The sequence below is a fragment of the Salvelinus alpinus genome, chromosome 6 (genome assembly GCF_045679555.1).
Source record: "Salvelinus alpinus chromosome 6, SLU_Salpinus.1, whole genome shotgun sequence".
Taxonomy (NCBI): domain Eukaryota; kingdom Metazoa; phylum Chordata; class Actinopteri; order Salmoniformes; family Salmonidae; genus Salvelinus; species Salvelinus alpinus.
The window spans coordinates 51,635,365-51,652,468 of NC_092091.1; the positions used below are offsets into that span (position 1 = coordinate 51,635,365).

Here is a 17,104-nt window from a genome sequence, read left to right on the forward strand (position 1 = left end):
AAATTTCTTGGTTCTATTCAGGATTCTAGCAGCCGTATTTAGCACTAACTGAAGTTTATTTAGTGCTTTATCCGGGTAGCCGGAAAGTAGAGCATTGCAGTAGTCTAACCTAGAAGTAACAAATGCATGGATTAATTTTTCTGCATCATTTTTGGACAGAAAATTTCTGATTTTTGCAATGTTACGTAGATGGAAAAAAGCTGTCCTTGAAACAGTCTTGATATGTTCGTCAAAAGAGAGATCAGGGTCAAGAGTAACGCCGAGGTCCTTCACAGTTTTATTTGAGACGACTTTACAACCATCAAGATGAATTGTCAGATTTAACAGAAGATCTCTTTGTTTCTTGGGACCTAGAACAAGCATCTCTGTTTTGTCCGAGTTTAAAAGTAGAAAGTTTTCAGCCATCCACTTCCTTATGTCTGAAACACAGGCTTCTAGCGAGGGCAATTTTGGGGCTTCACCATGTTTCATTGAAATGTACAGCTGTGTGTCATCCGCATAGCAGTGAAAGTTAACATTATGTTTTCGAATAACATCCCCAAGAGGTAAAATATATAGTGAAAACAATAGTGGTCCTAAAACGGAACCTTGAGGAACACCGAAATGTACAGTTGATTTGTCAGAGGACAGACCATTCACAGAGACAAACTGATATCTTTCCGACAGGTAAGATCTAAACCAGGCCAGAACTTGTCCGTGTAGACCAATTTGGGTTTCCAGTCTCTCCAAAAGAATATGGTGATCGATGGTGTCAAAGGCAGCACTAAGGTCTAGTAGCACGAGGACAGATGCAGAGCCTCGGTCTGACGCCATTAAAAGGTAATTTACCACCTTCACAAGTGCAGTCTCAGTGCTATGATGGGGTCTAAAACCAGACTGAAGCATTTCGTATACATTGTTTGTCTTCAGAAAGGCAGTGAGTTGCTGCGCAACAGCTTTTTCTAAAATTTTTGAGAGGAATGGAAGATTCGATATAGGCCGATAGTTTTTTTTATATTTTCCGGGTCAAGGTTTGGCTTTTTCAAGAGAGGCTTTATCACTGCCACTTTTAGTGAGTTTGGTACACATCCGGTGGATAGAGAGCTGTTTATTATGTTCAACATAGGAGGGCCAAGCACAGGAAGCAGCTCCTTCAGCAGTTTAGTAGGAATAGGATCCAGTATGCAGCTTGAAGGTTTAGAGGCCATGATTATTTTCATCATTGTGTCAAGAGATATAGTACTAAAACACTTAAGTGTCTCTCCCGATCCCAGGCCCTCGCAGAGCTGTGCAGATCCAGGACAGCTAAGCCCTGGAGGAATACGCAGATTCAAAGAGGAGTCCGTAATTTGCTTTCTAATGGTCATGATCTTTTCCTCAAAGAAGTTCATGAATTTATTACTGCTGAAGTGAAAGCCATCCTCTCTTGGGGAATGCTGCTTTTTAGTTAGTTTCGCAACAGTATCAAAAAGAAATTTTGGATTGTTCTTATTTTCCTCGATTAAGTTGGAAAAGTAGGATGATCGAGCAGCAGTGAGGGTTTTTCAGGTACTGCACGGTACTGTCTTTCCAAGCTAGTCGGAAGACTTCCAGTTTGGTGTGGCGCCATTTCCGTTCCAATTTCCTGGAAGCTTGCTTCAAAGCTCGGGTATTTTCTGTATACCAGGGAGCTAGTTTCTTATGACAAATGTTTTTCGTTTTTAGGGGTGCAACTGCATCTAGGGTATTGCGCAAGGTTAAATTGAGTTCCTCAGTTAGGTGGTTAACTGATTTTTGTCCTCTGACGTCCTTGGGTAGGCAGAAGGAGTCTGGAAGGGCATCAAGGAATTTTTGTGTTGTCTGAGAATTTATAGCACGACTTTTGATGCTCCTTGGTTGGGGTCTGAGCAGATTATTTGTTGCGATTGCAAACGTAATAAAATGGTGGTCCGATAGTCCAGGATTATGTGGAAAAACATTAAGATCTACAACATTTATTCCATGGGACAAAACTAGGTCCAGAGTATGACTGTGGCAGTGAGTAGGTCCAGAGACATGTTGGACAAAACCCACTGAGTCGATGATGGCTCCGAAAGACTTTTGGAGTGGGTCTGTGGACTTCTCCATGTGAATATTAAAATCACCAAAAATTAGAATAGTAAAGTAGTCAAGGTCTGACTACTTTCTGAATGCACTGTACGTACACACACAGCTAAAATGGCAACTCTGCCACTTTTCAACCTCCTATTCATTTTCTCCAGCACCATATCAGTGTCTACCAACAGGTAACTGCCAAAATAAAGGAAACACTTGAGTAAATGAGGGATTGTGTATTCAAATTAAAACATCCCATCATGCTTAGGGTCAGTATAACATTTCCCATTTTCACAATATTTTGCGTACCATGGCTAGCAAAGATCTGACTTTTTAAAAGGTGGGTCTCAAAGGAGCATAGTGGGCTTTAAAATGTGTCAATCATCAGATCTCAATACAATGGAACACTTGGAGATTCTGGAGCGGTGCCTGAGACGGTGTTGCTGCCACCATCAACAAAACACCAAATTATGGAAGACTGGTCTGGAACTCTATCCCTCCAAAAGAGTTCCAGACAGTTGTAGAATCTATGCCAAGGTGCGTTGAAGCTGTTCTGTTCTGGCTGCTTTTTAAACATTTTATTTTTATTTTTTGGGTAGTTGTGTGAAAATGGTGAGTATGTGAAAACGGTACATTTATTTCTATGATCTCTAGTTAAAAATATAGAAGTAAAAAAAAAAAAAAAATGCTTCTGTGACATTGCAGGTAGGATTACAAGTAATACAGACATTGATTTTCAAAACCTGCAACAAGTTTCTATCCAGAAGGAGGGTATTTTCTTGCTCCCCACTAATCTGTTTTGAAAATCAATGTTAACTTTTGATGTTATTGGGTACAACCCCTTTTTTAAATGTATTTTCTACAAAATGTTGTGGCTGCTGTTTTCACATGTAGACACTGGTATTGTGCTCGAGATGATCAATAAGGGGTGGAATTGCCCTTTTTTTATATATATAAAATAAAGCTCACTCAGCAAGAGCACTTGGTGTATCCCTGAGTTACTAAAGCCTTTGAATGTATCCAATGGACAGCCATAGTGAAATCCCTATACTGAAACAAACTGGTGTGTGTGTGTGTACTGTGAATTCTGTTGTGGTTGGTTGTTCCCCTACTCTTATGGCGCTGGTTGTCCAAGGCAACAGTCAGGGAAAGTTGGTTTTGTCCAACTCGCAGGGTTTTTTCACAAACTCAGCAAAAAAGAAAGGTCTTCTCACTGTCAACTGCATTTATTTTCAGCAAACTTACACAGAACCCAAACTGGCTGCGAGTGTGCGCCATCGTGCATAAATGTATTTTGTCCCCCCCACACACAACGCGATCATGACATGCAGGTTAAAATATCAAAACAAACTCGGAACCAATTATATTAATTTGGGGACAGGTCGAAAAGCATTAAACATTTATGGCAATTTAGCTAGTTAGCTTGCACTTGCTAGCTAATTTGTCCTATTTGGCTAGCTTGCTGTTGCTAGCTAATTTGTCCTGGGATATAAACATTGAGTTATTTTACCTGAAATGCACAAGGTCCTCTACTCCGCCAATTAATCCACACACAAAATGGTCAACCGAATCGTTTCTAGTCATCTCTCTTCCTTCCAGGCTTTTTCTTCTCTTGACTTTATATTGCGATTGGCAACTTTCATAAATTAGGTGCATTACCGCCACCTACCTCGTTCGTTTTTCAGTCACCCACGTCAGTATAACCAAGGAGGAGATGGCACGTGGGTACCTGCTTCTATAAACCAATGAGGAGATGGGAGAGGCAGGACTTGCAGCGCGATCTGCGTCACAAATAGAACTGACTTCTATTTTAGCCCTTGGCAACCAGATGCTCCTTGGCGTGCAATAATTGAATAATATAGATGTCTAAATTATTTTTGCAACGCTCGCGCACGCGACATAAGATTCAATATCTGAGACAAACTTAACAAGTTCCACAGACATGTGACTAACAGAAATGGAATAATGTGTCCCTGAACAAAGGGGGTGGTCAAAATCAAAAGTAACAGTCAGTATCTGATGTGGCCCCTAGCTGCATTAAGTACTGCACTGCATCACCTCCTCATGGACTGCACCAGATTTGCCAGTTCTTGCTGTGAGATGTTACCCCACTCTTCCACCAAGGCACCTGCAAGTTCCGGGACATTTCTGGGGGGAATGGCCCTAGCCCTCACACTCCGATCCAACAGGTCCCAGATGTGCTTAATGGGATTGAGATCCGGGCTCTTTCCTGGCCATGGCAGTATACTGACATTCCTGTCTTGCAGGAAATCACGCACAGAACGAGCAGTATGGCTGGTGGTATTGTCATGCTGGAGGGTAATGTCAGGATGAGCCTGCAGGAAGGGTACCACATGAGGGAGGAGGATGTCTTTCCTGTAATGCAAAGTGTTGAGATTGCCTGCAATGACAACCAGCTCAGTCCGATGACAACCAGCTCAGTCCATGACGGACCCTCCACCTCCAAATCGATCCCGCTCCAGAGTACAGGCATCGGTGTAACGCTCATTCCTTTGACGATAAACGCGAATCCGACCATCACCCCATGTGAGACAAAACCGCGACTCGTCAGTGAAGAGCACTTTTTGCAAGCCCTCAGTCCAGCGCCTCTCAGCCTATTGCGGACAGTCTGAGCACTGGAGGGATTGTGCGTTCCTGGCGTAACTTGTGCAGTTGTTGTTGCCATCCTGTACCTGTCCCGCAGGTGTGAGGTTCGGATGTACCGATCCTATGCAGGTGTTACACTTGGTCTGCCACTGCAAGGATGATCAGCTGTCTGTCCTGTCTCCCTTTAGCGCTGTCTTAGGCGTCTCACAGTACGGACATTGCAATTTAGATGGCCACATCTGCGGTCCTCATGCCTCCTTGCAGCATGCCTAAGGCACGTTCACGCAGATGTCAGGGCGTCTTTCTTTTGGTGTTTTTCAGAGTCAGTAGAAAGGCCTCCTTTAGTGTCCTTATTTTTCATAACAGACCTTAATTGCCTACCATCTCTAAGCTGTTAGTGTCTTAACGACCGTTCCACAGGTGCATGTTCATTGAACATGCATGGGAAACAGTGTTTACAATGAAGATCTGAAGTTATTTGGATTTTTACGAATTATCTTTGAAAGACAGGGTCCTGAAAAAGGGACATTTTTATGAATTTGGTACCCTGGAGCGTTTCTTGAATTCTACAAATGCTTTGACAAGAATGGAAATGAACAGATTCTGGATATCATTTCTGTAACTAAATTTCATGCGACTAGTACTTCTGGATTATATCTCTGGACCAGGACAGCATGGATCTGGTTACCAATTGCTCTAGGATCCAAATCATCTAGGGATATGTTAAAGTGCCCTAAATGTTCCCCAAGGCATGGTTCTGTGTGAACGCCATTACCAGAATTCTGATCAGTATTTTCTTAATGCAGTTAAATACGATCCAGTTGTTACATTAATCCTAAATTGTTGCAGGTATGAAGGATGGGCAGAAGCTAGTTTTCCACGGGGAGGGAGATCAGGAGCCAGGACTAGAGCCTGGTGACATCATCATTGTCCTGGATCAGAGAGTCCATCCCGTCTTCACCAGGTAAAAGATGAAGCCTCTCATGCCAGTTCTTATTCACTACCTACCTCTACCCTATGTCTATATCACATTGTCTGATTGTTTGTGCACATATTTGGCAGTTCCAATGTTCCACACGAGACCTTTTATATTCTTCAGTATTGTATTGGTCTGTATTCTGTACTAGCCTATAGACTCCTTTCTGTGCAAAAATTGCTTTTGAGGGCGATGCACGGAAGTTGGTGGGGGAGTTCTTATAGAAGGCCAGCAAAAAGGCTCTCTTTACATGTTGCTTATGAGTGCTTTTCACACTACTTTTGGATTATAATTGGGTTTTAAGGCTCGTATGAATGTCCTGCTTAATGCAAATCAACAGCATTATACGTAAACATTTCAACCAGTAAAATGGCTCTTTGGCTAGTTTTTGCTACAGCCTATATCAATGAGCGTTAGCATTCTAGCTAACAACTGCTGCATCAAAGTTAAGCAAAAATCAAAACCAAATATAATCTTAGCAACTGTTCAAGCAAGAATCAAAATATCATTGTAAACGTATGAGAACCCAAAAAGGTATTAAAAGTTGTATGTTACTGTGTGACATCAGTGTATCGTGTACTGGAAAAAGGTCTATATATCTAGGCATGTAGAAAAATGATGTTGGTCAATTTCAAGAACTGAATGGAAATAAATTTTCAACAACAAAAAATCCCCATTTGAGAGCCAGTCACTTCTCAGTTCTTGATTTTCACTTCCAGAATTGAAATGCAATTGATCGCAGCCCGGTTGGTATTGACTGTGCTCTATTCTACAGGCAAGGGGAAAATCTGATCATGACTATGGAGCTGCAGCTGGTGGAGGCCTTGTGTGGTTTCCAGAAGCCTTGTCAAACTCTGGACAACCGAAGCCTCCTCATCACCTGCCACCCAGGTACACTTCCTAGATTATTTCACTTAACAGAAACCTTGTACAACACTGTGCAATATTTTTTTTTTATGCATTTAAAAAAAATAAACAATTATTGTGGTGTTGCACGGTATACTGGTACCATCGTATTATAACGGTACCTAAACGTCATGATACTTTTACCATCATTTTAGAATACCGTAGTACCGTTTCATATGATGCGACCAAATTTGTCGGTCCTACCAATCTAAAGAACCTGCTGGCGCCTGTTATAAAAAGTTAAATTTAAGCAACAGCAACTAGGCTCTTGTATGTTCAATGTCCACTTCACTTTCATGCGCATCTCATGTGTGGCAGCTGTGATCAGCCAGCCATCACCTGCTTCTCTGTCCACTTTTCCTGCGCATCTATTCCTCCATCAGTTTTTAAAATATAGGTTAGTGGTGATGGCGAGCGGGTACGCAGACCCTGATGACTCTTCTGTTACATTTGGTACATTGGAGCATTTTATTGCCTGGTATAACCAAGAGCACAGGCCAGTCTAAGTAGACTTTGCAAGTGCAAGTTTGCTGTCATGCAGCCTCTGAGTGACAGGAAATGCACAGCTTAATGACAGGCATTTTTGCAGCATTACAGCATAGAAAATGGCGTGTCTCTAGCTCAAATGGTTAAAGATATGACCCATATTACCAGCTCTACTTTTTTTTTTTTTTCTGTCATTTTGCGTGCATTTGGTATGAGTTCACAACCAAACTAATCCCGGGTCGTTAATTATTGGTTTGATAACAAAAAACATTCAGTCATGTTACCTAGCTAGCTAACAACCTGCTCACTTGACAGTACAGTGGTTCCTCCTTTAAAAATTGCGTGCTTACACCGCAGGAGGTACCCAGCATCACGGATTCATTGCTCCAGACCACCGCAAGGGGGAGTTGGCGCACTCATTATGCATTTGGGTCCCAAGGTTTTTATATGACCAATCATATCGAGTGGTTCCAATGACGAATTTGACGCGAGCCACCAGTTCCTGGTGACTTTCTTCAGCAAAGATGGCTGACAAAACAATACGGCGGGAGCTAATTTAAGTAATTAGAAAGTCATAACAGGTCAAGCAAAAAATTTACAATTGTGCATATTTTTTGGTCAAAGTTAATTTACGAAAATCGCAATTTGGCAAGTTTTCTTTTTCTCAGTCTTATCCAATACCAGGTGTATCAAACGCCATTCTTTGAATGATGCTGTGTCTGCATGTATGTATTACAATTATACACCGCTCCTGGGACATCAATGATTACACATTGTAACTATGCAATAGACTAGAAACATGATTTAAGTAAAGGCTGATTTGTAATTCATATATACAGAATAAAAAACAGTACATCCTGCCAGCATGCCCACAAGTGAGCCACTCAGGCGGAGAATGACGTGTGGAAGAGAGCAGGAGCGAGATGGGAGTAACAATCCAGGTTATTTGCGCTGAGACCAGCATAATAATGTACTGAAACAAGCAGGGAGCAGGTTTGGAACTCAACATTCTAGCCCGAAGTCCAGCACGCTTTCGACTGCCCAAATGTATTAATTGGGGTTGGGAACGATTGTGGCTAAACACGCTTTATCAATTGGAACCTTTAACACTTAGCTGAACAATAGACTATTCAACCTTCAAAGAATTGTCTAATAGCCGAGCTAGGTGTGAACCCCCCTCCCCAACTTGCATCTTTCTACATCTACCTACACACGGTTAATGTTCTGAAGGAAAAAAAGATATACACGTGTGTGTTGGTCATGGCTCCCGAGTGGCGCAGCGGTCTAAGGCACTGCATCTTGGTGCAAGAGGCTTTACTACAGTCCCTGGTTCGAATTCAGGGCGGCGCACAATTGGCCCAGAGTCATCTGGGTTTGCTGGGGTAAGCCTTCATTGTAAATAAGAATTTGTTCTTACCTGACTTGCCCAGTTAAATAAAGGTTCAATTTAAACTGGCGGCAACCGCAGTGCAATCAATAGGAGGTGAACAGTGGCTGGTGCAAAAATATAACTAACTTGTTATGCAAGTGTTACACACCAACAGATGGAGAGAACATACACCAGTCGAGCAATTCATTTCAACAATCTTCATTTTAATTTGACTTTACAAACAAGAGGGCTTAATTGGAGTCTATTTCTTTGGCGCCTAGACCTATATAAAATAGTAGTAAAAAAAACAAACTTAGGCCCACTTACAATTACAATCGGTCTCACAGGGATTCTTTAGCTAAATAGCCCAGTACTGTACTGCCGACCATCACTATGTACAGCGCTATATTTTCCATTCCATCCTAACAGAAACCGAGGGTTTTTCATGGAATAGAAAAGCCATAATATTAATCAAAATTAATTAACCAAGTACCAGTCAAAGTTTGGACACACCTACTCATTCCAGGACTTTTCTATATTTTTACTATTTTCTACATTGTAGAATAATGAAGACATCGCAGGTGTAGCCCATCGCGCAAATGTTTCCTATTAGCAGGACAATATACTTTTTATTAGAGGTCGAACAATTAATCGGAATGGCCGATTTTAATTAGGGCCGATTTCAAGTTTTCATAACAATCGGTAATCGGCATTTTTGGACACCGATTATGGCCGATTACATTGCACTCCACGAGGAGACTATGTTATTACAAAAAAGGTTTTATATTCTGTTAGTCTTCCGTATTGGCATTATCAAATGCTTCTCAAAGATGCCCTCTGGTGGTCAAACTAGCAATAACTTGCATTAACAGAAAAAATGGCTGACAAATAGATAACGTGCCACAGAATGCTGCAGCAGCCCGCAATGTGTGCCTCAACTTTTAAAGGAGGAACCACTGTAGGTCTAAGCAAATTCGCTTGGCACAGGAAGAAAGGAAAATGCTTTGCTACTCATGAGATGTGCTTCAAAGGTAGGATTCATATAGGCCTAATTTAAGCCTTAACGATATAAAAATAAATCTGGTGCGCCATTAACCTCCAATGTAAGTAAATGTAATCTACGTAATCCCCAAAAGTAATTCTTTATCATGAGGGCCATAAACAATAACTAGTAATGCTGCATACTCAAAGGTTAATCTCACCTTTCTGGTAAAATATTGCTATAAATTGTAGTTAATATTTTATTTTACCTTTTTAACTAGGCAAGTCAGTTAAGAACACATTCTTATTTTCAATGACTGCCTAGGAACAGTGGGTTAACTTCTTATGGCTGCAGGGGCAGTATTGAGTAGCTTGGATGAAAGGTGCACAGAGGTGCCCATAGTAAACTGCCTGCTCCTCAGTCCCAGTTGCTAATATATGCATATTATTATTCGTATTGGATAGAAAACACTCTGAAGTTTCTAAAACTGTTTGAATTATGTCTGTGAGTATAACATGACTCATATGGCAGGCAAAAACCTGAAGTTCCACTTCCTGTTTGAATTGTTTCTGAGGTGGCAGATTTTCAACCAAGCTCTCATTGAAATTACAGCGAGATATTGATGAGTTTTCACTTCCTACGGCTTCCACTAGATGTCAATAGAACTTTGTCTGATGACTCTAATGTGAAGGGGGGCCGAAGGAGACAGGAATTAGTAATCACTGCCATGAGGTGACCGCGCCTTCACATGAGGAGGACCTCCGTTCCACCGCTCTTCTGAAGTCAATCTAATTCTCCGGTTGGAACGTTATTCAAGATGTATGTTAACAACATTCTAAAGATTGATTCAGTACATCGTTTGACATGTTTCTACTGACTGTTACGAAACTTTTGGACATTTCGTCATGTTATAGTGGATGCGCTTTGTGACTTTGGAATTGTTTACCACTAACGCGCTAACCAAAGTAGCTAATTGGACATAAATAACGGACATTATCGAACAAATCAGGCATTTATTGTGGACCTGGGATTCGGTAGGACTGCATTCTGATGAAGTTCATCAAAGGTAAGGAAACATTTATCATGTATTTTCTGGTTTCTGTTGAGTCCAACATGGTGGCTAATTTGGCTATTGTTCTGAGCTCCGTCCCAGATTATTGCATAGTTGGCTTTTTCCGTAAAGTTTTTTTTAAATCTGACACAGCGGTTGCATTAAGGAGAAGTGGATCTAAAATTCCATGTATAACACTTGTATTTTCATCAACATTTATGGTGACTATTTCTGTAAATTGATGTGGCTCTCTGCAAAATCATTGGATGTTTTTGGAACTACTGAACATAACGCGCCAATGTAAACTGAGATTTTTGGATATAAATATGAACTTTACCGAACAAAACATACATGTATTGTGTTACCTGAAGTCCTATGAGTGTCATCTGATGAAGATCATCAAAGGTTAGTGATTAATTTTATCTTTGACTCCTCTCTTTGGCTGGAAAAATGGCTGTGTTTTTCTGTGACTTGGCTCTGACCTAACATAATTGTTTGGTTTGCTTTCGTCGTAAAGCCTTTTTGAAATCGGACACTGTGGCTGGATTTACAACAAGTGTATCTTTCAAATGGTGTAAAATACATATGTTTGAGGAATTTTTATTATGGGATTTCTGTTTTGAATTTGGTGCCCTGCAGTTTCACTGGCTGTTGACGAGGTGAGACGCTACCGTCCCACATACCCTAGAGAGGTTAACTGTAAAATCTTATCTTTCACCGAGTTGTGGCTTAACGACAACACAGATAATATAGAGCTGACTGGGTTTTCCGTGCATCGGCAGGACCGAGCAGCTACGTCTGGTAAGACGAGGGGTGGGGTTGTGTATATTTGTCAATAACAGCTGGTGCACGAGGTCTTAATATTAAAGAAGTCTCGAGGTATTACTTGCCTGAGGTAGGGTACCTCATGATAAGCGGTAGACGACACTTTCTACCAAGAGTTTATCTATATTCATAGCCGTCTATGATCCTTGGCTTAGTAAAATGTTGGTATCATGACAGCACTAGTTTATAGTTTCTTAAAATATTTTTTACCTTCGCAGGGGAATTGATCAAACCTGGCGACAAGAAGTGTGTCCTGAATGAGGGGATGCCCATGCACCGCCGGCCGTTTGAAAAGGGACGCCTCATTATCCTCTTTTCGGTATGTTCTGTAAAACACACACACACACCTTTTCAATGTGTTCCACTATTCAGGACTTCATACTGTAGTTCAATAATTATCTTTGTATTTATTCTGAACAAGAATATAAACATAACATATAAGTGTTGGTCCCATGTTTCATGAGCTGAAATAAAAGTTCCCAGAAATGTTCCTAATGCACAAAAAGCTTGATTCTCTCACATGTGCACACATTTGTTTACATTCCTGTTAGTGAGCATTTCTCCTTTGCCATGATAATCCATCCATCCTGGCAGGTGTGACATCAAGAAGCCTGATCATTACAGGTGCACCTTGTGCTGGGGACAATATAAGGCCACTAAAATATGCAGTTTTGTCACAACACAATGCCACAGATTGGCATGGTGACTGCAGGGATGTCCACCAAAGCTGTTGCCAGAGAATTGAAAGTTATTTTCTCTACCATAAGCCACCTCCCAATGTCGTCGTAGAGTCGGCAGTACTACAACCGCAGACCAGGTGTAACCACACCAGCCCAGGACCACCTCATCTGGCTTCTTCACATGCGGGATCGTCTGATACCAGCCACCCGGACAGCTGATGAAACTGGGTTTGCACAACTGAAGAATTTCTGCACACACTGTCAGAAACCATCTCGGGGAAGCTCATCTGCAGGATCGTCGTTCTCACCGGGGTCTTGACATGACTGCAGTTCGACGTCGTAACTGACTTCAGTGGGCAAATGTTCACCTTCAATCACCACTGGCACGCTGGAGATATGTGCTTTTCACAGATGAATCCCGGTTTCAACTGTACCGGGCAGATGGCAGACAGTGTGTATGTGTTGTGTGGGCAAGCGGTTTGCTGATGTCAACGTTGTGAACATAGTGCCCCATGGTTATGGTATGGGATGGGAGGTCATAAGCTACGTACAACGAACACAATTGCATTTTATCGCTCACAATTTGAATGCATACTGTGACGAGATCCTGAGGCCCATTGTCCTGCCATTCATCTGCCGCCATCACCTCATGGGGCCATGCATTATCATGCTGAAACATGTTGCAAGAATTTTGTACACAATTCCTGGAAGTGCCCGTTCTTCCATGGCCTGCATACTCACAGGACATGTCACACATTGAGCATATTTGAATGCTCCGGATCAACGTTTACAACAGCGCGTTCCAGTTCCCGCCAACATCCAGCAACTTTACACAGCCATTGAAGAGGAGTGGGACTACATTCCACTGGCCACAATCAACAGCCTGATCAACTGTATGCGGAGATGTCATGAGGCAAGTGGGGGTCACACCAGATACTGACTGGTTTTCTGATCCACGCCCCTACTTAATTATATATTTTTTTAAGGTATCTGTATTTACAGTCATGTGAAATCTATATTTCTATGGACTGATTTCCTTATGAAATGTAACTCAGTAAAATCTTTGACGTTGTTGCGTTCATATTTTTGTGCTGTGTGTATATATTGGGAAATAGTGTCCTAATTCGGCCATGACCCCCACAGGACGGCGCACAATTGGCCCAGCGCCGTCCGGGGGAGGGTTTGGACGGTGGGGCTTGCCTTGGCTCATCGTGTCCTAGCGACTCCTTGCACCTGCAAGCTGACTCCGGTCGGTCGAACAGTGTTTCCCCCGACACATTGGTGTGGCTGACATTCGGGTCAAGCAAACAGTGTGATAAGTAGGCGGCCAGGTGGGACATATTTCGGAGGACGCGTGACTCGACCTTCACTTCTCCCAAGCCCGTTGAGGAGTTGCAGAGATAAGCCAAGGGACCTAATTCGGGGAGAAAATAGGGTCTGGTTAGTACTGGGATGGGAGACCATCTGGGAATACCAGGTTGCCGTAAGCGAAAAAAATATTAAGAAAGTAAATGGTGTCATTCATTCCCTCAGTTAAAATGTATTACATTGATTGACTAACTACTGCTGCAGACTACTGCTGTTTTATTAAACCACTGGCGACTTAGTCAACCATACCAACCATATGACCCGTGGCCATTTTGTAGTGATTATGTAATTGACACTAAAGTCTGCGCTGTTTTATTAAACCACTGGCGACTTAGTCAACCATACCAACCTTATGACCCGTGGCCATTTTGTAGTGATTATGTAATTGACACTAAAGTCTGCACTGTGTAACTCATAATGTGTTTGCTTTACTGTTTCAGTTGGTTCTTAATTTCATGACATTCTTTAAAGAAAATGTTACGACGTAGAAATGAAACCCATTTTCTTTTTGCCAAAGGTGGTATTCCCCGAGGCCAACTTCCTCCCCAAGCACAAGCTGGAGGAGCTAGAGCACTACCTTCCTGCCAAGAGGGAGGCGGAGCAGCCCGAGAGCATGGACGACGACCTTTACATATACGCCGACCTGGAGGACTGCGACCCGGCCAGAGTAAGACGCAGCCAATACCATTACATGGAAGAGGATGACTACCCGTCCGCTGGCGGGGTCCAGTGCCAGACCTCATAAGACCCCGTCACATCACTCCAACCCCAAAACCAAAACCCCATGGTCCAGCCCCCTCTGGAAACGTGCACAAACCGCATCTTACATTTTATTCTCTTAACTTACAATGCTAACTGTGGTGCCGAAGCTGTCCTTTGGGCTGGATACCTGGATCTACGTTCCAAGGTGACTCGGCTGTCTTTTAGTTGGATCGTGTGCCTGAATGGAGGAAATGGATTTCTGGTTAAGTTCCTTAGATGACCAGAAATGAAGATTCTGAGATTTTGGAAGCGCTATGGATGCTGTCACTGACTTTATTTTATTTTATTTTTTTAATATAAAGTTTGATTTTTATGGTGTTTGATTTGTAAATTAGCAGGTTTTGAGCACCCTCTGTCTGCTTTGATGTCACGGTTAGTACCGTTGGTGATTTTGTGGTGTCCAAAGGTCACGAGAGAAGATAGTTGGAAGCTATAATTCATGTTGCCTAATTGAATCCTCACAGCAAAGAACCATGTAGGCCTATTTCCATATTGTTCCATTTTAGAATAATTAAATGTTTTGTATACCACATCAGCATAGTTAGAAGATACTTGCCAATTATTAGACCAACGTTTTTGTTTAATTCATTTTTAGTAATGATGCATGTTATCTACATTTCATAAAATGCATATTGACCTTTTGTGGTTCTTCATCTGTAGGATTCAATTGAATCCTATCTGCTGTAGTATGGTATACTTCGTTATGTTCAACTGATGATGAAAAAATAAGTTATTTACCCCATTTTTACTATCAAGAGTTGGTCTGTTTAATTCCTCCATTCTTCATGGGAATTAGTCCAACTGTAAATAAACTTTCCATAGACTTCTCAAGAAGTTCTGCTACTGGTATCTATGTGCTGTGACTGTCATAATTGTTTTGGGATTAAAATAAACTTAATGGCTATTCTTCTACTGCCAAGTTGAAATTATTAAGATCTTGAAGTCTCATACCTTTTACCTCAGTGAATGGTGTGCTTGTTGTGAAGCCAAAGGGTGCAATGTTCCTGCGTTTGGAGACCAAATTCACAGTAAACGCTGCATACAGTGCATTTTGAAAGTATTCAGACCCCTTGACTTTTTCCACATTTTGTTACGTTACAGCCTTATTCTGAAATTGATTTTTTAAATTCATCAATCTACACACAATAGCCCATAATGACAAGGCAAAAACAGAGTTCAAAATGTTTTGTCTAAACATTTACATAAGTATTCAGACCCTTTTACTTGTTGAAACACCTTTGGCAGTGATTACAGCCTTGAGCTTTCTTGGGTATGACGCTACAAGCTTGGCACACCTGTGTTTGGGGAGTTTCTCCCATTCCTTATTGCAGATCCTCTCAAGCTCTGTCTGGTTGGATGGAGAGCGTTTCTGCACAGTTAATTTCAGGTCTCTCCAGAGAAGTTAGGTTGGGTTCAAGTCCGGGCTCTGGCTGGGCCACTCAAGGACATTCAGAGACTTGTCCCGAAGTCACTCCTGCATTGTCTTGACTGTGTGCTTAGGGTCGTCCTGTTGGAAGGTGAGCCTTCATCCCAGTCTGAGGTCCTGAGCACTCTTCAGCAGGTTTTCATCAAGGATCTCTCAGTACTTTGCTCCGTTCATCTTTCCCTCTCCTGACTAGTCTCCCAGTCCCTGCCGCTGAAAAACATCCCCACATGACGCTGTTACTACCATGCTTCACAGTAGGGATGGTGCCAGGTTTCTTCCAGATGTGACGCTTGGCATTCAGGCCAAAGAGTTCAATCTTGGTTTCATCAGACCAGAGAACCTTGTTTCTCATGGTCAGTCCTTTAGGTGCCTTTTGGCAAACTCCTTACAGGCTGGCGTGTGCCTTTTACTGAGTGGCTTCCGTCTTACCATAAAGTCCTGATTGGTGGAGTGCTGCAGAGATGGTTGTCCTTCTCGAACTCTGGAGCTCTGTCAGTGACCATCAGGTTCTTGATCACCTCCCTGACCAAGGCCCATCTCCCCCGATTGCTCAGTTTGGCCGGGCGGCCAGCTCTAGGAAGAGTCTTGGTGGTTCCAAACTTCTTCCATTTTAGAATGGAGGCCACTGTGTTCTTCGGGATATTCAATGCTGCAGACACTTTTGGTACCCTTCCCCAGATCTGTGCCTTGACACAATCCTGTCTCGTAGCTCTACAAATAATTAATTTGACCTCATGGCTTGGTTTTTGTTCTGACATGCACTGTCCTGGGACCTTCTACATAGACATGTGTGTGCCTTTCCAAATCAGGTCCAATCAATTGAATTTACCACAGGTGGACTCCAAATTGTAGAAACATCTCAAGGATGATCAATGGAAACGAGGCACCTGAGCTCAATTTCGAGTTTCATAGCAAAGGGTCTGAATACTTTAAGGTATTTTTGGTTTTCAATACATTTGCAAACATTTCTGAAAACTGTTTTTTGCTTTGTCATTATGGGATGTTGTGTGTAGATTGAGAAATGTATTTAATCCATTTTAGAATAAGGCTGTAACTGTGGAAAAAGGTAAAGAGTCTGAATACTTTCCAAATGCACTGTGTCATCAGTCGGGCATGACCTTTACATGTCAATCGCATTATAATGCGGATCTTGCACGGTCCAGATTTAATCTAGGCCTAACTATCTATGACGACTGTTGGTACTGGAAGAACAACATCGTGAATATGGAAGAGAAAATAATTATTCAGTATTAAGTCTTGTCTGGTCCTAATACAACTGATCCAATAATTCCCCATGTTTCTCTATGGTCATATTTATAATTAAATGCAAGGATGTTTCTCAGGTGTTACTGGTGAGCTTTTTGGTGTAGTTGAAGCACTGGTGCGTGTAACAACTTAATTTCCAAAGGCCTTAGAGCCATTATAGGAACATTTATTCATTGTATACACAGGCTACAGTGGGGTGTAAACTATGCAATGAAATGCTTATTTGCAGGCTATGTCAAAGTACAAATTAAAGTTACTGATGCCCAAATATACGGAATTGAACAGGGGTGAGTAGTAGTGAGCACTGATAGCACAACTTTAAGGTATTTGTATCTCTCTACTCATTAG

At 41.9% G+C, this 17,104-nt stretch overlaps 1 protein-coding gene across 5 annotated transcripts in view; it reads left to right on the forward strand.

Annotated features, from left to right (window-relative positions):
• dnaja1 (DnaJ heat shock protein family (Hsp40) member A1) overlaps nt 1-14,993 on the forward strand; it is a 32,370-nt gene extending 17,377 nt beyond the window's left edge. For all 5 annotated transcript variants that reach the window (XM_071406901.1, XM_071406902.1, XM_071406903.1 and 2 more), the window contains 4 exons: nt 5,509-5,623; nt 6,411-6,526; nt 11,473-11,573; nt 13,820-14,993. In XM_071406901.1, coding sequence (XP_071263002.1) covers nt 5,509-5,623; nt 6,411-6,526; nt 11,473-11,573; nt 13,820-14,047 — 560 coding nt within the window. In that variant the 3' untranslated portion in view covers nt 14,048-14,993. The remainder of the gene's footprint in view (nt 1-5,508; nt 5,624-6,410; nt 6,527-11,472; nt 11,574-13,819) is intronic.
• Nucleotides 14,994-17,104: the final 2,111 nt, after the last annotated feature.